At 42.9% G+C, this 24,093-nt stretch overlaps 1 protein-coding gene across 3 annotated transcripts in view; it reads right to left on the minus strand.

Annotated features, from left to right (window-relative positions):
* Window positions 1-753: 753 nt before the first annotated feature.
* The window catches only part of rcan3 (regulator of calcineurin 3), a 40,080-nt gene continuing 16,740 nt past the window's right edge, over window positions 754-24,093 (minus strand). For all 3 annotated transcript variants that reach the window (XM_069720418.1, XM_069720421.1, XM_069720419.1), the window contains 3 exons: window positions 9,149-9,322; window positions 7,752-7,923; window positions 754-4,103 (listed from right to left, as the gene is read on the minus strand). In XM_069720418.1, the coding sequence (XP_069576519.1) occupies window positions 3,949-4,103; window positions 7,752-7,923; window positions 9,149-9,322 (501 nt within the window). In that variant the 3' untranslated portion in view covers window positions 754-3,948. The remainder of the gene's footprint in view (window positions 4,104-7,751; window positions 7,924-9,148; window positions 9,323-24,093) is intronic.

The following is a 24,093-nucleotide window of genomic DNA, read 5'->3' on the forward strand; positions in this document are numbered from 1 at the left end:
GAGAACAGGACGCGGGGCGGCACGGAGTACGCCTCATCTCACAGCTGTTACTCAGTCCTCCCCTACCTGAGAGCCGTCCACTGTTTTACCTCCCAACCGCCGAGCGTGTCAGCAGTGACACAGGTCATCTTTATGTTCCTGGATCATCTGCTGCTTTCAACATGTAGAGGTTTCCACAAAAATGTTTTCCCTTGGTGGATATATATATATATATATTTCTCTTCTTTAAACAAACCTGTGCTGGCGAGACATCCTTTTGTGAAAGCAGGGATTACTCTGCTTCGCCTTTGTTGTTGTTTCGCTCCTCGCGTAACAACGAAGAGCCGTTTTTCCAACAAGAAAATGGATGAGAGAAACCTATTGTTCCTGGATTCATGAGCGGTCATCTGTCTTTTCTTCAGCGCTGACAGAAGGAAGCTGCAGCTGTGAAATTCAATAGGCGGCAGAAGTGCAGGTCATGGCTGCATTGCCACACAGTCACCTCACATTTCACGCAATACATTTCACAGGAAGCGTTGCTCGTTGAAAGAATCATTACGTCAAACCTGGCTGTCTTTACCGTTGGGACGAGACTCGGACCAGACAAAATATTAACTGTTGTTAGGTCCTTGGTGACAATACCAGTGCCCTATTCTACTTTAGCATTATACAGACAACAGCTTAATATTCTGTTTCTGTGTTGGCATGCCTTAAAGAAGAAAAAAAAAAAAAAAAAAAAAAAGAACACCTAAAATAAACAACACTAACCATGGCTTTTAAGAATAGGTCTTTATGTAAGTTCTATGTGAAACAAATGACTATTATACTACACAAATAGAAGCGGATACTGTAAGAGACAGAGACCATCTCTGAAAAATAAGTACAGAACATGAAAATACACATACTGGTATTATAGAACTGTAAATTATTGCTTGTTTTGCTACTTTGTTTTCTGGATTCCTACAATACAAGACACAATATTCAGATTTCAACAAAAACAGTACAACAGTGACAAACGGTATTATTGAGCTTTTTAGTAGACGTTCCCCAGAAATTAAAGAAACATTCAAACAGAGTCCATGTCGAACACAACACAATGACAAGTTGGTTTTGATCGAGCATCTTCAGGACTTATTGTTACACAATTTTGTCATTTTTTTTGTTTTGTTTTGTTTCCATTACAACATTGCCAAGAGAAGCCATAACAAACTGCACACTGGGACTGGCCTCAGCAACAGAAAAACACTTGGCATATGTACATAAATATACATTTTCTTTTCAACTGTGACCAAAAATGCATCAGTTTCAAACACCATGACCACAGAGTAAAAAAATCTTCACGAGTGTCTTTCCCTTTGCTCCGTCGCTTCCTCTTTATCATCATCCACCTCGGCAGTTCCACCAATCTGCTGTCTGCTTAGATAACTGCGACAGCTTTACTGGAGTGCCAATAAAAGTGCACTCTGTCAACATGGTGCATTTCAAAGAACCGTTTAACTTTCTCAGAAGATAAGATGAATGTTTCTTGTGGACAAACACAAAAACAAAGATACTGATTTTGTTCTGCAGTGTCATCCTGCCTCATTTTAAACCGATAATGCATGTCTACACCTTTTCAGTAGTACACTCCCGTAGATCCAAAAAGGCCTGAAAGGTTCACACTAGCAAAGAGGAAGTGGAGTGTTTCACTCACTGCAATATGCTGGTGAAAAGGCTAACCAGGTGTTTAGCTTGAGATAAAAGAAAAAACACAAAACACAAGAAAGAAACAGAAGAAATACAATGTGCTTCCTACTTTGTCTCCAAAAAAGACTTTCATGTGAAGGAGACAAACAAAACACTTACAATAAAGTGCTCACATGCACACAGACTTGTGTTCTGATTACTAATATTGGTATAGCAAAAAGGTTTTAGATTTCATGCTGCCGAATGACATAAATAAGGTTTAGACTCACCGCTGACACCCAAAGCCCTGTTAAAAGCATTTATTCTTGGTGCTTTTAAAGCACTGAAATATTTCATTAAATGAATGAAATAGGTGAAGAACACTGATAAGAAATGGGACCGTGGGGTGCACTAAACCATAAAAGTGAAGTGTAATTGAGGATTTGTTCAGGTTTCCAGTAAGGAATATACTGTAAAAAAAAGAAGAAAAGTATATGAATATGAATATAAAATGAGAAGTGATGCAATACAAACGACTACAGTTGTGTTGGGAAAATATGTTTTCAGTTTAACAATATACATCAGTGTCTCTTGAGTAGGAAAAATCCTGTTGTGTTGTGACGATGCGAGGTGAGTGATTGCTTTGGTTGGTTTATCAGTTGGTATCTCGCGAGGCTACCTCATTTTCCCTTTTCTCCGCAAAATGCCTTCAGGTAAACTGCGACGTGTAAAAATGAACTATTCCCACAGACGAACCGCTCAGCTATGTACAGCGAGGAGCAGCGCAGTGTTCTGGTGTGCAGCAGGAGACGGTCGAGAGCCCCGCGATTGCTTGGAGATATCAAGAGATTCTCAGTGCAAAACAAGCAGTGGCAGGTTTCGGAGGAAACCCGACACGGAAAGTGAGTTTGATCAAACAACAGAAACGAGACAATAAAAGATGTAAATTACAACAAACAGAATCGGGAAGAAAAAAAAAAATCATTCCAAACCCCTTGAAGAAATGAGGGGACGTGAAGAGACTCCGATCCTTCAAATCTCCACGAAAGCAACAAATGCAAATTTGACTTTACTGTCAATCTTACAAAAAAAACCTCCAAGCCCCCCCCCCCGCCCCTCTCCCAAAGACGTCTTTTTAAACTCTGCGTGGGAATATGCACTTACGTCAAAAGCGTCACACCGTTTCCCTGTCGTCACAAACATCGATAAAAAAACCACCTCAGCTCCTCATCTACAGAAGTAACTAAGCATGCAAAAAGTGTTGGGGTATCAAATACATAGTAAGAATACACATCTAGTAGATTAGCAAAAAAACAACAAAAAAAACAACAACACCTCTCCAAATAAAAAAGACAAAAAGAAAAAGGGAGAAAAAAAAAAGAAAAGAAGTCAAACAACCACCACAACTTTGTTAGTCAACATATGGCGCTTCGTGCTGTGTGTGATTTTAAATAGGTTCCTTTTTCTTGATATATCTTGTTAGTATTTTTGTTTCTGTACGTATTTTTTTGTAATACAGTATATACATGCAGACAAGAGCGGGAACGTCACACAATCAATCTTGATGCAAGCTGAAGTGGCAAACCGGCAGATATGAAAATGAATGAAAAGCAAGAAAAAGGAAAAAAAAAATATATATATATACAAAGATGCTGTTTATATAACCTGAAAACAACTCATTGTGAAAAAAAACAACAACAACAACAACAAAAACAGAAGAAAAAAACAAACCATCTTTTGTTTTGAGGTATCGCAGGGCCTCAACCAAAGATTATTGTACACATGATACAAAGGGAGAGGTACAGCTGACGAGCTAACTGACTACTGAGCAGGACTAGCGATGAGAGCTGAGTGTGTGTGTGATAAGTGACAGGTGCCTGCGTTGGGACGGCTATTTCCACCCCTCTTGCTGAAAACAAGGGGACGGGGGACGGGTGGGTGTGGGGGGGGTAGAGGTCTTCCCCCCCCCCACACGCGCTGTCTGCAGAATGTGATGAGTGCGCGCCTGTGTGAGATTCTCATCCATCCCCTTCAAAGCCGCCTCATTCCGTCGCCACGCTCCCCACAAACACCGTCTTTGAGCAATGTCTGTTGGTTTGTTTTTGCTTGTAGTTGAACTGAAATGAGGGGCATCGACGCTCTCTGTGAGTGCAGAGACGAGACAGAGAGACAGAGAGAGAGAGAGAGAGAGAGAGAGAGAGGGCAGGTGTGTTGCGGGTTTAAAGGGCGGTCGGGGGCCGCGCCGGTGTCGGGGGGGGAGGGGAGGGGGGGAGTCGGGTGGGGGAGGGATGGAGGGAGGCCTCTCTAGTTGAAGACCGTGGGGGGTCCGTCGGGACGTCTGGTCTGGACGATCTGCTGCTTCGGCCGCGCCGCCTCGTCCTCCTCCGTCTCGCTCTCGCACACGTGGACGACCACGCTGGGGGTGGACTCCGTCCCCGCGTGGAGTTCATACTTTTCACCTGGGCGGAGGGGCGGGGGGGAGAAAGGGACAGACGAGAACAAGAGTTAGAAATCAAAATGCCCATATCCGACACGCCGGGTTGTTACGGAAAGTCGCTGTTGGGCTGTAGTAAAAAAAAAAAAAAAAAGAAGAAGAAGAAGAAGAAAGGCTCAGTTTAAACATTTAATGAAAAAAAACCCCCACATTTTCAGAGAAATGACTGGACTTTTTGCTCCGCAACACTCGTTTAAAAATCGATATACGATGGTTACGTTGATCAGCTCCCAAAACACAATAATCAATCAAAACTGACAGTGTGTAAATTTAAGTTCAACGCTTCACGAATAATAATCTTTTTATGTACATGTAGATTTATAGAAACGTGCGCGTGTCATGTTTTTTTGTTATATGTTCTGTCTGCCACAACCACCTCACCGGTTCCCAGTTCTCCAATCAGCCTCACCTGCAGCCACTGAGCAATCAGTCCAGTTTTAGACCATTCGCCCCAAAACCCAACAGCAAAATTTGCGACGTATTAAACGTGGTCGTCTTCTCTCCAATATTTTTCCTCATTCATATTTTTTTTTTAATATTTTTTTGGGGAGGTGTGGCGGTTTTTTTTTTTTTCTTTTTCAACGGCGATACAAGCAGGGTGTGATGTCACGATGGAGGTTCAGGGCGGACGCTGGGATAAGGCCGTATACTCCTCGTCTTCCCCTTTTATGTTGCCTCAGTCAACACAATCATGTCAAATCATCTCCAGCGTTCACTCCCTGACCTTTCTGTCTCTTCCTTTGTTTGAACTCTGTGTCTGTCCGTGTTTATTTTAATTTTTTTTATGATACTCGTTTGGCTTATGAGCATTTGAGTTCTCATTCCTGGTCAACCGTGACATATAACTAAAATGCTGCAACACCGCCTTTCGTTGATTGCGGGACATTTACTTTGAAAGAGTATTTTAGGAGTTTCAGTGAAGGAATATGAATGCATATTTCTCAAATATTGAGACTAAAGCACTGCAGATACTTTTACAGCACAAAATAATCTCCTGTTTTTCTGTTGGTTCAAGAAAAGGTCAGCACTCAGGACGAACAGACTTTTCCTTGGAATAGTCCTGCCGTCTCTCCAGATGCCAAACTCGGCGGACTCGGATGGAAAACATACACTTGCGAGATTGTATCACAGTTGCCATGGGGATGAGATCAGACAGCTGGCAGACAGGAGGAAATTGGTCTGGTAGCTTTTCACTGTGGTGCCAAGCGCAGAGATGGACAGTGAATAGAGTCCTGCTGTTACCGCAGGGAGTTGACAGAGGGAGTCAGCGCGCTGTGCTGCAGCCCGACGCTAATCTGATTTTAGATGGCAGGATGTGAGGCGAAGAACAAAGCCATTTCCTGATGCCTCGTGTTGCTACGGTAATAGCAAAATGTGTCAGAAGTGGTCCTCTGAACTGGACTGTGTATACGTTTGTGAGAATGTGGAAAGTTGAATCATGTTTTTGTTAATAATAATAATAATAATTTTTAAAAAAAAGAAAAAGATAATGGTGTTCAACTAAATGCAGGATTGGAGGTTTTCCCACTTCATCACCACGATCATACCCACAAACGCAATCCGGGGAAGACGCTGTGGACACGACGCACCTATTTGTACACGTTAGGTGACATTTTCTAAAGGTTGACGCAACCCGATATCTTCTCGACAAGGCAGACAGAGGCAGAGGTGGTTACCGAGCAGAAACACGCCGGGGAAATGAGGCTGCTGGGAAAGATCTTCCAACATTTGACATGTACCTGTTCCGAGCTGTGCCGAGCCATGCTAAGCTGTCCCGCCTTCACATTCAATGTACTTGTTAAAACTGCAAGAAGAGCTATTTGCGGTGTACCGAAACGGATCCACAGGATAATCATGACTGTGTTGCAGTGCCCTTTTTTGAATTTCATATTACTGCACCAAGAACACTGCACAAATAAATGTCAACTTTTTTTGTTTTTGTTCCACAAACTAAAACAGGTGGATCTTGTGGTGCTTTTTACACGGAGCCTGTTTTCCCATTTTTTTTAATGTGTGTCTTCTTCATAAATCACTCTTAAAATAAGTACAAACCGACTTCTAAAATATATAAGTGTCCGATTTGTTCCTCTATTAGGCCTCATTAACATCCGTCTTTAGTGTCCGGCAACAGGCCGCCAGCATAGAGGGGCGCCACTGTCCTTGGTACCTGCTTCTCTATGTCTATGCGAGTACACCGGAACAAAAGAACTATGGGAGATTGAGAAATTCTGAAAACTTATTTGGACTCGGCATGCAAAAAGTACTTGTGTGGGACAGAATCTTTGCTGTGCCGTGTTGTAATAGTGACAAACTGAGGTAGACAAAAGCTGGCTTCTCATTTCAAGCCTGTTCAGTTTTTTTTTTGGCTGGAAACAGTTTACAAGCTGCAATACAACGAAACGGCATTAGTGCATTAGAATAAAAAGGCTCTTAAACATGCACTCACTGCCTCTGCATGCATGTCAGTTCAGAAAAAGGTCAAACTCCAAAAAGTGATAAAAAATTCATAATGTATGTCGTCCAAAATATTCAAAAAAATTCATACTGCAGCATGTCGTCCAAAAAGTGACCCAAAAGTCATTTTTGTATATAGTATATAGTATAGAGTATAGAGTATATAGTATATAGTATATAGTATATAGTATAGCCAGGGTGATGCGGCTAAGTTTGATGTTTCGCCGTGACACAGGAAGTTGATGTTTCAGGTCAAACGATGCTCCAAACCTCATGAAACATGCGTCAGGCACCAACTGTCATGAGTTTTTGAAAATGTTAAAGCTGGCAAAAAAAGATTTTTTTTTTTTTCAAGAAGAATAAGGAACGAGATCGAGAAAAAAAAATTGAACCGCAAGCGGGAATATGCGGCCCCTGACGCGCTGCACGTCGGGGAGTCGGCGGCCCCGACCCGCTGGATCCCCGACGTGCAAGCGTGCGAGGGCCCGCATATCACTGCCAGTTGGTTCTGGTTGCCATGATTAGACCGTCACTCTTTGGAGGAAGCGTTCGGTGAGCGGTCGGTATTCATTTGGCAAATCCACACGCGCACACACAGACACAGATATTGCCCGTGATGAGTATTTCCTTAGAAATGTCGAAACGCAGCAACTCTGGATGAAGCACCCTTGACATTGACGGATGGTGGCCTGCACTAGGGATTTGATTCATGGGCTTCAAGCTGGTGTTTTTTTTTTAGTTTTTGTAATACTTCCTTACCAAGACCATGTGCAGAGTAACACTGCAGCAGCAGGGTCGTTGCTGATTTCCCACAGAGAGGTACATTTAAAATACCAAGGCAGTCTTAAACATGCACGTATGATCAGCTAAATTAGACCTATCGCCGACTTCATGGACACGACTGAAAACCCTGCAGTACAAGTCAAGATCATAGCAGCGATGATTTAAAACTGTCCACCCCAATTCCTTCGTCCTGATTGCTCGGTCGATAGAGATCCTGTTTACGCCACCCCGCTGAGGTGTGCGAGATGATTTCGTGTTTGCGTCTCCTTTGAGGTGAATTGACTCAAATTGGTTTGTTTGTCCCTTCGTTAGACACCGTTCCCCATGTGCCGTGCCTGTTGTACAGCGCGGCGTATTGTGCAAACTCGGCACTGACCGGGTCCCAGCTTGGCGACAGCACACAGCAGGTCGTAGTTGATGACGGGCGTCGCGTCTTCGCTCTGGCTCCAGCCCACGGGTGGCGAGGCGGGCGGCGAGATCAGAAACTGTTTGACGGGCTGGGGGGGCGCCAGATACGACTTGTCGATGTCCTCTTCCCCGTTCTGGATCTATGGGAGAGGAGAGGACAACTGATAAGAAATGCCGTTCTTGTCCGTAAAACAGTGTCATTATTCAGATTCCATCCACTGGACAGCTTTGATGCTATTTAAAACAAATATATACATATAAAGCAATGCAGATTTTTGACTTTACTAACTGCATCATTCCCGCAGAGCTCTACGAAGGCGGGTCAAAGAGGGACTGCTGTAAACGTCCCTCTACTTTTTATGTGTAATTGCGCGACTTAAAAAACATAAAAGCACATTAGCTTTGCGGTCACAACTCTGGTCTTTTAGTCCTAAATTGCAGGCTCTTTCACATGAAGGGATTTTGACATTTTGATAGCTGCCAATTGCTGTAATTACAATACCTACATGTGGCATCTGTCTGAACTGTAAAATCCTTAATCCTCTTACATCAAAGTACTCAGAGGTGCAGCGGCGGTCGTGACTGCTGATGCGTTTGTGATGAAGTCAATTTGACTCAAGTTGAGTCATGTTTTCCCAGGAAGCACGACTTTGGTGGCATCTCGGCTAAAACGAAGCTAACTTGTTTTTGTTTTTTTCTCGGTCTTCCAAAACATTGAAAAACAGCCGTTTAGATGCTGTGGAAATTATGTTTATACAGTACGTAACCAACAGTAGGTCTGAATGTAAACTTTATAAATTCACAAAAAAAAGATATATTACTTGAAACACTTTGTTTTTCTTCCCTTCTCTTCCTCACAGGCGACACACAGGCACACACACACACACACACACACACACACACACACACACACACACACACACACACACACACACACACACACACACACACACACACACACACACACACACACACAAGCTACGAAAGAGAGCGAAGTCCAGAACTGTGCTCTTTTGTTCATCGTGTGACTGATGGGTTGTGACGGGTGGGTTGGTAGGTTGAGGATGCAGTCAGGTGTAGCTCAGGCAAGGGAGCGTCATTAAAAAGAAAAAAAAAAAAAGGAATAAAAAGAGAGAAAAAAAAGTAAAAATAGTTGTAAGGAGAGTCAGTGCCAGCCTCCTTCTCTAAATGTGCTGCTCCTGTTGTGTATGTGGTTTTTTTGTTTTTGTTTGTTTGTGCATGTTGGGAGGGGATGATGCACTGTGGCATGACTCTCTATGTAAAATAAGCAACATTCTTCCTGAGATGGGCCATCTCCCAGGACCCCCGCCTGCCCTTTCCCAGACCTTTCCAACTGACACTCACTTGAGCAAAGTAGAGTTTGAGCTTCTGGCCGTTGAACTCGGACTCGTGCAGCTCGATGCGTGCGCGGGCAGCGGCCTCCGGGGTGCCGAAGTTGATCCGGACTCTCCGGAAGCTTTTGAACATCTGGAAAGTCGTGTGTTCGTCGTAGATCCGAAACAACGCCTCAAACCTCTCCTGCAGGAGATGAAAACATAAATGTGCAAATCTGATAAGACATTGATATCCGTGTCTTGACTCAACAGGATGTCGTTTAGCATCTGCTGATAGTCTGTAGGTCCTGGGAAAAACGAAAATGAATTATTCACTTTTTTTTTTTTTATCAATCGATTGCTGTTGTTACAAAGAGATGAGGGTTGCCCTTCAGGAGAAATGTCCCCTTAACATCTCTGACAATGTCGTCTCCTCTCGCTTAATTTGTTCTATAAATAAATGGTCAAATTCCATTATAAACCTTTATTTATTTCCACCACCTGTTGTGTCATCTGTGCACTAATTTTCAATTCTTCTGTGAAAAGATGGCACATTTTAGGTCACTTAGCAAATCTGGGGGTTTAAGTTAAACACTGGCACCTCTGTCCGAGCACCATCTGACTCTAACTGCTTTGCACCCATTTCGTTTTGTTGTAAAGTTAATGGGGAAATTAGATTTCCAGCTTCCTGTCATTTTCCCGCAATCTTCTCTGGTGCTGTTTGTCTCACTGTCCCATTTTTGTCTTACTATCTCACCATTTTGTTCTTTATCTAATTATCTCCTTCCTCTCTTCCTCCTTATGCATCACACTTTGTCTTTAACTATACTCACATGATGCATTCCCACGTCTGCTATGCTTTTTTTCTTTTTAGTTTTTTTCCCTCGGCCCTCTCCACGGGCACCAAATTGGCCTCCTCGGCTGTGAACTCAATCAAGCAGCTCAGCGGGAAGCCAAAAGGAAAAGGAAAAAAAAGCCGCCGGGAGAGCTGGTTTATGAGTTGTCAGTAGTGCTAGTCTTTGTCTCCTTGCCGACCATCTCCAAGCATCAGTGGAAGCTTGCACTAAGAAGGATGATGGATTTTATGTGTCATTCTGATAGGGGGAAAGATTGTAGAGGCGTGATTGAGCAGGTGTTTCCCAAAGGAGCCAACATATTGTTCAATCTATCCTAAAAATAGAAATGTCACCACTTTGTCCAGAAAGTTTGCACTAAGATGTATTTAAATAGATACAACTACGCATGCAAATGAGCCCACTGTTGCCTTTCCTTCTTTATCCGTGTACCTAATCAGTAATAAATATCTGATGGTAAACGCTGCTCTCATGTCAGTCCCTAATTCTGTTAATGGTGTTTCATCTGAATTGATTTTATTTTTTCTGTTGGCAGCGGTGCGACACAGAAAAATACTCCCACAACACTTTCCTTCTTCGGCTGACACAGCACCTCTCACCAGGACGGAGAGGGTGCCAGTTACCTGCAGGAACACAGGCGGTGCGAGATCTGCCTCGGCACATTAGTGACACCTTGGTGACTGGAGACACCAGGTATCTGTGAACTCAGCACACCGAGATGAGTGCCTCCCCCCCGCCCCCCCGTGTCCTGTCAGCCCTCGGTCCTTTTTAGTAAAACCTTTAAAAAAAAAAAAAACTAAAAAAAACAAACCTTGCACATATAAATCTGGTCTGATCTTATTTGAGATTTAAAACAATTTAATATTAAATATCCAAAAACTGCAAGCATAATAATTTGGGTGTGTTTATAATGTGTACCGGGGGGTAAAGTCAAGCCGTAATCAAAGGGTGGATGTGCTCTAATTTCCATATTTGTGCGAAAAATGCTTGAAAAAAGATATGCATCGCTATAGCACAGCAAGTAATGATTATCTTCATCATTCTTTAACTTCAATCTGCCACTCGTTCCCGTTTAATCAACTGTTTGGTCTTGAAAACAAAGAAACAGTACAAAATGTCCATCAAAATCTGTTCAAGTCTTGTTGTTAACAATAACAAGGTATTCTGTTTACTAAACTGAGATACAAAAAGATAAATCTCCTGCTCCAGAAGCTGGAACACAATCAAATGTTTGGGATTTTTGCTTTAACGATGAATTAATTAAGCAACTAATCAGTTAACGCCACAATGTTGTATGTATACATACATTCTTACTGCCATCAAGGCATAAAAATCCAGTAGATTGTTTATAATCAGCATTTTATATTGGTCAATTAAGACATTGATATTTGTAATCGTTGACAACTGTGATAACTTTCAGCCATTGTTTATATAAGAGAGTGATATGCTGTGAAAAACCGGCTGTACTCTGCCTCTGCGGTAAAATCACATTATCATCACCTAGTCTGACACACGCAGAGTTGTAAATGATTCAGCAAGCTGTGAACCACAGTTATGCTGCAGTGTGTTGTTCACTGTGGTTAAACAATTTGGATTTTAAAAAAAATAAGCAGATTAGCGCTTTTACCCATAATCTCCCTCTCCCCCCCCCTTCCTCTCCTTGTTTTATTTCCAGTTCTTCTCCCCATGTAAGTGCATCTGGTCGTCCTTTGCTAAACGCCTCCGGGTAGCTGGCTAAACCTCAGAGCTGACTTCACCTCCAGGCTCCGTGATACCATTTTTAGTCGGCTTTCCAGTTCACCATACAAGGTGCATTCTTAAGGAGCGAGGAAAAGCAATCGAGTCAGGAATGTGTGAATATCTTGACTCCTTTTATGCATTCGGAGGAGAGATGCCAACCAACCTATCAATTAGAATCCCAAAAATCCCAAAAAGCCAGTGGAGGGGGAAGAGAGCGACTCGCCACGATACTGGGACTGCGTTAAATGTTAAGTGTGCTCTTTTACATTGAATTCTTTCACCCCGTAGTTGTGCATCAACAGCAGAGGAAGCAACATGTCCAAAAGGTTGTCTATTTTGTTATTACACCTCTTTACAGTCTTTTCTTTTAGGTGTCTCTTTATATTAGCCCTGTAAGTATTTATACATTTTCATGTGAGCACAGATAATTCGGATCACTTCGGATTTTTTTAATTCTCTAAAATGGAAAGAGATCCTGTTGAAATCTGAATATTTTTTTTTTTTAGCCACTCGGGAGCAGCAGCACGAGCTCTAAACCAGAACACCGACACATCAGATTGTTTATGGCTCGTGTTATGGCAAACACGTTGGCAAATATTTGCCGATTTCAAAATGTACAGCAGGTATAGAATTCATTGAGTGTTACTTCTTCAGCCAACCAGCATTCACTTCTATCTGCCAGCTCCTCGCTCAGTACGTTTGGTTTATTAGAGCCGAGAAGATAAAGATCGCTGATGAGAACGGTCGCGCTGAACGAAGATATTAAAGTTGCAGTATGTAAAAAAAAAAAAAAAAAAACTGCCTACAAAACAGCTTTGAAGATCCAACGAGCCGAACGGAAGATACAACAGGGTCGGGGGGGTAATTTCTCTTATCAAAATGTGAAATAGTAACGTTGGTCCTCGTATCAGCTTCACAGTAACTGCTCTAAAATTGCGAGGTGCCTGCGAAAGACGCTGGATTGCAGAAGAAGGAAGTCACGCGGCAGAGTATGAAATCAGCGTGGATTTAGTTCAAGTAACGTGAGTGAGTAAACGTTTGTACATGTTGTTGTTAAAGGACGGAAGAGAAGTACTCATGGTTTTGGTGTCTGATGTGTTTTTGTTGGACAGTCACTTGACGGCCAATAGGAAACAAATAGACCAAGAAAAAAAAAAGGTCAACATCTCACAATTTTGAAAGCCATTTGTGTGATACGTGACTACGTTTGTGCTGCGGACACTTTTCCCATTGCATATAATCATTTTTTGTTGTTGTTGTTGCTCACAAACATATTTAGCTTTCAGGATTTTATGTAAATCATAAGCAAATTTGGGAGAAGAATGGAGCATGATTATTTCCCATCCTCCTTGGCTTTAATCTTAGAGCCTTTTTACACTAATTTACTGTTTGTTTGCAAACCCTCCTGATTCGGGTACAACCGTGATTAGTTGAGAATGACAACAAAGCCCTTGTTTGGCCTCTGCAAAGCCCACTTAAGCCCTTATTCAAAGTATGAATTTTCCATGAGCCTTAGCCAGGCTGCTACTATGACTCACATGTCATCAAACTCTATGTGTGATAAGGTAGTCATTATATACACACACACACACACACACACACACACACACACACACACACACACACACACACACACACACACACACACACACACACACACACACACACACACACACACACACACACACACACACACAGTGGCTACTTCCTTTACCTAAATTGATGTTTTGGCATGAGCAGAGATGTGAGAAAGCTCCGAGATCATGTTCCATAATAGCATGCACTGTTTGTTTTTAACCCCGATGCCGATGCACCCAAAGGCCGATCGGTGCGCAACAAGTGAGCGGGCTGATCACTAATTTATGTGGCTTCCGCGAGCGAACATCCTGAGGGAATGAGAGGAGGAAGATGAGGGGAAATGAGGAAGAGGAGCGTGGTGTTCGGTTACACACGGCTGAAAAGTGGCCTGCTCGTCTGCCATCGCAATGTTCCCTGCGGTGACCTACTCACTTTGTTGTGTGTGTGTGTGCGTGTGTGTGTGTGTGTGTGAGAGCAAGTGAGTAAGCGTGTGTGTCATGTAGACAAGGGGTCCAGGATTCTTCAGTGTTTCCACAATCAGTTGGCTTCCCACACGCATACAGTACACACATGTACACGCGAACAGAGAGCAGGTCTGCATCATAAAATAACATGATCGGCAGCACTATCAGTGTCGGAGCACAACCGAAGGACAACTGCACGCCCGTCGGCATACACGCACTGTTTTAACCGCACAACATCCTGCTACTACCGTATTTCCCGCGAGGCTGCAGGACAGCAGGTGAGAGGAGAGAACGACATGTTCTTGTTTTTCCATTCTCAACGAGGCAGACAACGACATCTGTCGCAGACGGCGCGTGAAAATATGATTTAGCTCACATTCAGTAACAAGTAACAGAAAATCAAAATCAAAAAAAAAAAAAAAAAAAAAAAAGCCCTGATACATTTTTCCACCAAATGAAGACAAAAACATACAAACGCGATATCAAAAAGCACTAAAGAGCAACTTCATGATTACTTCTCGCATTAAAGTCTTTCCTTCGCAGGTTTTGTTTATCCAACGCCAGAGATCTGGTGTGTTTGGGTTGGAGACGCTCGGAAGTAGGAGGTGTGAAGTTACAGCTCTCAAATAGCCGACAATGTCGCTTAATTGTAAGAGCAAGTGTGGTCATCATTGCTGATCGCGTGTTTCTCTATGTCACCTTTACATAACTCCTTTCCTGTCTTCCACTATCTCTCACAACTGAGTTACAATTTGCAAAATGAGATCTTTTTCCTCTCAGTCTTGGTTTATGCATCGTGCGCGCAGTAATTGGCAAAAAGTTGTTTTTGGAAAACGACTGGAGAACCCCTGATAGATAGTCATAGTGTAAAGTCTTAAAACAAAATTTAATATACAGAATTTTAGACTCCACATTTTCACTTTCTATAGATATTTACCAAAAAAATTACCAAGATTTTTTTTTTTAGAAAAGGGGACATAAAGGGACAAAGCTGTCCTGTTTTCTGCAGTAAAAGGACAACCGCAATTTACAGTAAAGTCAACTTGAGAGCGCACAAAATGCTCCTAGTAGGAAAAGGTAAAGGACAAATTGGGAGAACATGCAAATGAGCTGCTGCTAATGTCCCACAGTCTTTCTAAGAAAACCAACGTTGTGTTTTTTTATTTTTTTTATGCAGTATGAGCCATAACTACAGTGTTTATATATGAAGGGAAGTGAAATAAATCACTCTTTGAGTTTGGCAAAGCCCACATGTCCTGAGGAAAAAGAATCCAACATACAAAGAGGCCCAAATAAAGAGACAGAAAGCAAACCGGCGCAGCAAAAGACCAACACGGAGAGATGAAAAGCTTGCTCGTGAATTGCAGCCACTCCGGTGGTGGCTGCGGGGCCATCCTTCAGCAGATTGCCTCTTGGGCAACGAGGCAGTTATGTTCCTGACGGTAATGGAAAGGCTGTCATCACAGCGGCAACAGGACATGACTGTGGGCATGACTCACATTCAGCAGCACGGGGAGGCAGCGAGCGCGGAGCCAGTGGTCCTGACGCACGATCATCTAAACAAAAGATCATCGGCAGGACAATAAACAGTGATTGACAGGGCAGTGCTGGGAGGGAACGGGCGACAGGAGGGGCGATAAAGCTGAGTAATGAACCGGGGTGTGTGTACTTCACACCTTTTCCAGGTAACGAATGGGTCGAGTGGCAGAATTGGGTGTAACCCTGTGACAGATGACTGTGATTTAAGTGTTTTCCAATCTTACGTGAAGGCGGGATTGGGTTTCTTTAATGTGCGAGGATCCCCGACAGTCAGCAAACCTCCTGTTCCGTTTGCAGGGTGAACGCAACGCTTCAGCAGCGCCGCACGAACGCCACACTCCAAATGTATTCTCAGCAAATGATGTGCAAATCGTAATGTTCCACAAAAGCGCCAACGTGCTGTCGGCTATCATTGTTGTGTTTGTCAACTCGTTGTGCAATTTCGGGGGGAGTTGAATAAGGCCCCAGCATATTCCGCTGTTTGGTCGCTGTAACTGGTGAGAGTGAGCAAGTCGCATCATCTGGAAACACAGCTACGTTTCCCATCATCCCTTTGAACAGCCACGTGCCTGAAAATGCAGAGCATGCACCAAACAAAAAGAAATCGTTTTAATCTTAATTTCAAAGTAAAAGCCTTTTCGATGGCAAATGAGAGATAACAGCATGCGGAGATGTAACGTAAACTGAAAAGCAGTGCGTATAGAGCTGAAAATAATCAGTAAATTCATCTGCAGTATGTCTTTTTTTAAAGAACGAAAAGTCAAGATTTGCCAACACGAAGCATTTAAATTCACTGGCTGAGTCCCGAAGATCTATTTGCATCTGGTTTCTCATTCTAGGCAGTACAGTATGTCAGTGTCGGCTCTCGGATACGACAATTCATGACTGTAATCCTCAAACTTCAATTCTACGTCAAATTACACCATTAGGGTTTAGGATCAAAATGAAAAGATTAACTGTGCCTAATTGGGACGTAAAGAAGGGTTATTCAGTGTTTTTTTTGGTTTTTTTTTTTCTTCTTCTTCTCTTTGGCAAATCACTCGTCTTTCTGTGCGACACGTGCGTGGCTTTAGCCCAGTCTAATCCAGACCATCGTGCTAGAATGGGATTTGGGTGAAAACCAACAAACTAGGCCACGGAGCCTCAGGGTGACTCAGGGACAGTGTTACACTAAAAATATATCATGTTGGAATAATTAAGAAAATTCATTTCTTAAGTGAGTGGACCATTATTTTAATTACCGTCCTCCCTAAAGGGCCAAACTGGAACCCGTCTAATGGGGTCGAACAGGGCAGGCTGAGTGTGGAAATAGCAGACGCAGCTGGTTGAAAAAAAATCTCATACCTGCATGCACGTCTTTTCCAGCGCACTTTTCCTTATCACAGTCCATATTTGTTTTCCATGACTCTTCCAGAGCCAACTTTCCACTGCAGTTATTGGAAACGAATTATGTTTAACATACAGCAGACCTTCCAACTGCCAGACGTTACTGCAAACAGTAAAACAAATACTCAAAGTATGAGGACGTTTCCAGAGGTTTTTCAGGATTCAGCCTCCGTTACACAACACAGGACCGCACACGCACATCTCGGTGAAACCTACCGACTCGTATCTATTGTCTACTCCGCCACATGATGCTCGTCTGCCCCTATAATAAACAGTTATTATCGCTACTTTAACATGTTTAGTATTTGTTTTCCTGCTAACCACATGATACTCGCTGCTTCAGAGCAGTGTGCAGCAAACAAAGGATTCTACCTGAATTGAGTGAGTTCATTAGTCCTGGTTTAATTATGTATTTTATACATTCGCTCCGTGTTCAGACAGCATGCAACGCAAATGTCAACACCAGCCTGACAGCAAAAGAAGTTCATGGAAAGCAGCGGTTAGATGTGAATTTGCCTGGTGCGGCAGGAATCAACACATGGACACGTCAATCCTTCTTGAAAACGTTTCAACCCGAGTGAAAAATCGACGCATATCCCAAGACTTTATGAATCATACATTGACACACGTACAACTGGGGGGGAAATAATCGAAAGAAAATGGAGCATGGTCGACGCACTGAACGGTTTGTTCACCACCATTTTTTCCATCTTTTTTGTGAAATGTACTGAACTGGAAACAAACAACTATTTTACAAGACTCCCTTTAGTATTGAGTGAGGGGTTTTTTTTCCAAGTTTTTTTTAAAGAAAGGCATTTATTGGTTTTTAAAAGTGAACTCTTTGTTTACTGAATTGTACTTCCTGTTGTATTGAGGCTGATCTTTCGCCGGTTAAACTTGGTTTCTTCCTGGCATTGTAACTAATTTGACAACTTGTCTCTACTTTTGTGGCTCCAGCTTTCTTTTTACTGTAATATTTCACTTTACAATACCTGTAGTTAGATTATTGTTGATGATAGCTAATCTTTCTTTTCTGATTTACAGTCACCACCATTAAATCTGCCATCCCACACCGTTTCACTGTTACGTTTGGGTCCAGTTAAAAACTACAAAAAAGGCATAAAGTTGCCACCAATATTTGAGACAACAAAAGTAATTTACTCTATTTTAGTATCTGTTGGCTGTTGAAGCAACACTTAACCTCGAGGTTAAAGGTCAGTGTTTTCGCACCACGAACGTCAGTGAACTACAGTCAGCTTTGTGACTACTCAGGATGAGGTAATGTGTTGTCACAACAACAGACTCGATATCATTGGATAAAGCCTGAGATCATGTTTGTGTGCGGTGACCCCAACTCGACACGCAGCTTTTGTCAACGCAGCCATTAATATTAGCATCGCAGCAAATCCTCGGCATTACAAAATAACAAAGATATCCCACGATTAATAGCTTTGTCTGCATTGTGGGAGCTGCAAAGCACCCAGGAGGTATCTGAATGGAGCAAGTGTTATTACAGGGGAATCAATACCTGGAGCATGGAGCCGTATTGACGGAGGCCGACGCTGCGGCGCTGCACGGCCACTCCCTTGGGGACAATGTGTCCACGGCAGGGAGCTTGAAATCAGTTTACGGCATGCGGGGACACATTAATCCTATTACCACCAATCTGGTCATTATGGGTTTTTTTTTTATTGAGGCAGGAGCTTTTACTTTTCAGCAGCACTTAGGCTTCGGTTGAACACACACACACACACACACACACACACACACACACACACACACACACACACACACACACACACACACACACACACACACACACACACACACACACACACACACACACGCACGCTCGCACAAACACACCCATTTTTCTTACATCACACACTCATGCATGCAAGTATGTCCACGCAGGCTCTGCCATGCAGATCCATACACTTTAGAGGCGCTGGTAATCCAAAGAGGAACACAACATTACATAAGGTGGCTAAGAGACGCTACCGCAACAGCTCTGAACTTCGGCAACAGCGTGCGGTCAAATGAACTCGCTTCCTTTGCTCACTCACCACCCTGTCTCTTCGGACCGCTCTCTCTCTTGCATTTGAACCGTTTTCTCCGCCTTTCTGGTGGCAATCAGTGCATCGCCTTGTGATGATGCAGCATCTCTCGTGATGATTAAGCATTGCAGAACCAAACACAGGAGCAGGCGGCACAGCTATGCCGTGTTTCTGGGATGTAGGTGCAATCATGGAAAGTAACTATAAGTACGTTTACTCAAATCTGAATATTGAGGTATTTGTGCTTTACTTTAAATATAATTTTAAATGCAGAGATTCTACTGTTATTGCTACTTTTACTTAAGTAGAATAAGTAAATAGTCTTCCACTTCACTTGAAGTTATTTTGACGGCTCTGAAAAAGGACAAACATTGAGAAAGATTCCACTGACATTAATCAAGTGCCAAAGACGACTTCTTCAAGTTGCTTGTTTTATCGAACCAACAGTCCAAACCTCAATGCTATTCAATTTAAAACAATATAACACTGAAAACTTGCATCCTTTTAGAAGTTGATACCTGCCAATGTTTGCCATTCCTGCCTAATTAATGACTAAAATAAATAATGAATCAGTCAACAAAGTGCGGACCATTATTTTTCTGTGGTTCCACTGACTCAATAACCACTTCACCTCTACGTGCTTGAAAATGTAAACACTGCTTGACACATTATTAAAGTTTATCTTTAGCTTGCAGTATGACCTCGGGACTGATCTATACAATAGTCTGAGGCCCAGCTGTGTTTTTCCAAGGTAATTGGTATGACAAAGTTATTTTAGGAACAACAACTGTTTTGTTTTCTCAGAACCATTTGGGCTGGACTGGAAATCCAATTAGAAATTCGGAGAGGAAAATTATGTTCTCCCAGTAACTTAAATAACAAAGGCCAATCGCTGTATGACGCTGTCTCCTCCTCTTCTTCTTCTTCTTTAGCCAGTTAATTGTGGGCCTCTACATTCCATTGAAAGGCCTTTTCCTTTGCTTCTAATCTTGTCGCTTCATGCTCGTGTCGTCTTGGGCACATGGAAACCAGACACCCCGCCCAGGAGACTGCCCTTTGTTGTACGTCACCCTAACGGACACAGCGCTAACCTTTAGCTGACACATGAGCCCCAGCGCTTCTCTAGGGTTTCAGGCAAATGTGAACTGCCCATCTCCACCTGCCTTGTGCCCAGACTGGGGGGAGCGCAGGCACACCTGAGCCCACTGCTCAGACCCAGGATCGCTCAACCCTGCCAGGATGCGGATCTGGTTTCCGAGCAGCACAGAACATGACACCGTCACCGTCTACATCCATCCAGTTCATCCTGCCGCTGCTCCGCTGCCTCACGCCTTCACCCAACAACCAGTTAGAGTGCATCACAACAGCGCTTTAAAACGCAAGTCTGAGGTCACATTCACATATGGAGTAAGAGCTTTAAAATGTTAAACATATGCAGATAAATAAGACAATTGACTAAATGGCCAATGATTGCTACATCAGACTACATCAGACAGTCAAATGAGCCAACTAAACCTGATTATGGTATATAATAGCATCTTATTTGGAGTAATTTATAGAACTATTTTGATACTGAAATGATTTTTGGTCATTTTTCCAGAAAAAAAACCCCAAATAACCTTATTACACTTCCTCAGTTATGACAACAATACATCTTATATTATAGAAAACTGCATTTCTTTGAGTCTAAGACTAGTGCTTTGACAAAAAAAATCTAGTTGAAGATGATAGTGTTTTTTTCTGACATTTAAAAAAAAAAAATATATATATAGAAAATAATCTGCAGAATAATCAATAATTATATTTAGTTAGTTGCAGCCCTATAAAACTCTTTCTATCCCTTTATCTATGTTTTGCCCTTTACTTCTCTATTACTGCGGTGTACCTACAAAAGAGCACTGTTAAGGCAGACAAACTTCCCACTTTTGATAACTGAAAATAGATCACAATGGCACATTGTTTTCATACTTTGCTTTGCTGCTCAGATGCTGAAAATAACCTTCATAAATCAAGGGGAATGACAACATGTTATGTAAGGTTGTACATTAAAAACAAGACACTGAAAATATCACAGGCGTCAGCAAAATCACCGCAGTTTTGCTGAGCTACAAATAGCAGTCATCAAATCTCTCCTCCTTCCACATAACCAGCATAATTTCAGTGACAGTAAAGCCTGAGAACAGACATACGACACAGGTGACAGATAAACACGAAGAGAGATGGGAGGGCAGACGGAAAGTGACCCCGGGCGGGTGGAAACTTCTCCCGGCGTCCTCGGCCAGGAGTGTGCGTGTCTTTGCTGACAGAGATGTTTGTCTGTAGGTCTGTGAGTCCGCTGACTCACTGTTGTGGTTGGAGTGTGTGAACTGTGGAGTGTGTGACTGTGTCAGTGTTACTACAGTCTTCCGTGTGTGGGGAAACAGGCTTAAGTTGAAAATAGCCGTCCTTCGTGGCTCAGCAATGCAGCCCGTGTGGTGTTTTTATGATAAGTGTCTCGACGACAAAGTATGACGGCGTCACAGTGTCCAAATCGTGTCTTCTGCCAAAGACTGGATGTGTTAAATGTTTCACAATCAAAGTAAACACCTTTCATTCTGCGACAGACTGAAGCCGGAGAGGCACTTATCACGAGAGAGAGCAGGTTCACAGGCTTATTAATTATTCATATAAAACAGAAGATAAATAGGCAACCATCAAACTGGCAAGTGAATAAATACATAAACAAATCAGATGTAAATGTACGTGTTAAATCAAGCATGCATGGTAACTATAAAGGCTTGTGACGTGCTCTGTGTTCTGTAATACATTCAGTGCCAGCCAACATGTTTTGACCTTCAGCATGTGTCCTGTGCTATCATCTGCTGATGCTGGTAGATTTTCCAGGTAATGATAATGTTGTGGTAAACATGAGCGCACATTGTACAGTGTCTGCATTCGCAGCCGCAGCTCGGGCCTCACTAGACCTCATCACAACAATAGTCTGTTTCTTTTTTTTTTTTTTTTTCTTCAGCAAAATGGATACGGAGCACTTTGGGAATAAGAGCTTCCTGTACCAACTGCTCTGCCATGATTCTAACAACAACCTGTCCTGCCCACTGCCGTCTCCGTTTGGCTCATTAATGATGTAACCAGCGGGGATTGAGCCAAGGCGTGGGGCAAGCCATTTCAACCGTGTCAAAACAATGGCTCCAAAACGCCACAGCCGTTCACGAAGCATCTCCTCTAATTAAAAACCCACCATTCACTTATTTCCTTCGTGTCGCCCATTCAGACGCCAGTGCCACTGCCTAATCTTGCCTTGCAGGGTCTATAAATAACAGCAATCCACATATTAGTTTGCCCGAAGTGCTTTGCAACCAAACAGGAGTCTGATTATTGTTTCTCATCCTCAGATTTGAGGCGTATTAATGAGAACAGGGGCCTTAGACGGGCTCAGATCTTGTTGAATGATAATAAAAACAAGAGCAGGCTGACAGGGAGGTGAGCTCAATCAGAGGGCCGCTCCCCACGTGCCCTGCTTTAATCTGCCCTCTCCCCTAGCGCTTTCCAGAAACCGGGATTAGTGGTGTTCTTTGAGCCATTCGAAAGTCAGCCCTGTGTCTGCTCTTTTAATTGTGCCCGGACCCCCTTTTCTTTGGCCTGAGTCTGGGAGAAGGGGGCTGATAAGAGCTTGTGTGACAGGAAGCTTTAGTGAGGACTGCCCTGTGATCACACTGTCCTGCCCGTGGCTGTGTCAAACCTGTCTGGGGAGGACTGCTGTTGTAAGAGCACCAACCAGGTGTTAACAAAAGTATACCACAATGAAATAAATGACATATCTAACCATGTTCTCCCCTTGCACCGAGCAGAAACACCTCTGTGGCTCTGCACTATACAGTGACAGCTCCTTTTCTTTCGCCCACACTCCCTATAGAAAACCTTAAAGATGATGGGCACCATCCTATAATTAGAGAACAACTGCAGGGTGACACGTTGGTGTCTTTCACCTTGGCTGGTCTGCAGTGGTTAGGAAGTGTAATGAGAGTTGGGAGCAAACACAGCAGCTGCCTAGCTCACTGGGGGAACGCAGACCACAGGCTGAGTCAGTGGTCAACTTGCATTGTTTGTGTGTTCACAACGTGCCCGGCCTCTTTTTCCAAGAACAAGCACAGGCAGATCATGCCATCACAAAAACAAGAAGCAAACAGGACATCTAGATTTCATATATACATTCATATCCCTTGGGCAGGCAGTGCAAGATTAATGATAAACATGGAACCACAAAAGAAATATGGTGGAACAAGGCGGGTGGGGTGAGTTGAAGTTCCTGGGCTGAATTCCGCCTTCATCCCATCTGGCAAAGAAAAAAAGATGATGTTTTGTGTGATCATGTCACAATTATCTCCTCACTTACACTGGCTGAATATAATGAAGTACTTGCATATGTCCACAGACTGTAAACTTATAGGTGATCCAGCTCGTCCTCAAACTCCCCAGCTGCCCTATACTGTAGCTCGGTTTTTATTCTTTCACCCTTCCCGCGTCTCTCTCTGTCTCTTTGGTGATGAGTCAAATGAGACAAGCAGACACGCAGCCAGCAGGTGAGGGAATATATTCTGACATGGAGTTTCCAAAGGGTTTACTGGGTGAGCCAAGCTTTGGCACACCATCTGTGTGGCCTTTTAAGCCCCAAAACTGGCATGTTGCAGTGCCAAAGGTGGTGTCCCGAAGCTCACTTTGAACACATTGGAGGGCAACTGCTTCCCTGCTGTGTAACTGACAGGCTGAAAATCAAATACCTGTACCTGATTTGTCCTGAGGGCTTTGGACTACATGAATCTAATATTATTGTAGGATGTGTTTAGTTCAGTCAATACAGAGTTTATAGCCGCCTAAATATACTCCAAGTCAAATAGTCTCATTTAAAAGAGGAAAAACTCACATGATTGATATAAACTGAATTTTGTTTTCACTGTGGCATCAAGTAACACAGAATTTTAGCATTAATGTGATGTTTGGTTAAATTCTCTGAAATGTTTCATTTAATATTTAATGATCTTTTCCAGTATCACGTCTAGCCTGGTGCACCTGCAATGCTGCTGTGATGAGGAGAGGGCAGAGATACAGAGAGAGACGAGGGTCTGTCCGCCACTGCGTCTAAAAAAAAAAAAAAAAAATGCCTCAATTCTTTCTCTGCATGTGTCTTGCATGGACAATTCATCACACCCTCCCATTCAACTTGCGCATCCTCTCCCAGTTCCTCGCGCTGAGAAACTTGACCCACAATCGTACAAAAATTGGTGCGTTAAGGCTCATTTTTGCAGACAGTGTCCCATTTTCTCCATCTCTACCTATTTTTGCAATTCAGCCCGCGTCAAT

This window comes from Brachyistius frenatus, unplaced genomic scaffold, assembly GCF_029030835.1.
Source record: "Brachyistius frenatus isolate BFR_SWC_R1_liver_20210118 unplaced genomic scaffold, ASM2903083v1 Contig_240, whole genome shotgun sequence".
NCBI classification, from domain to species: Eukaryota; Metazoa; Chordata; class Actinopteri; family Embiotocidae; genus Brachyistius; species Brachyistius frenatus.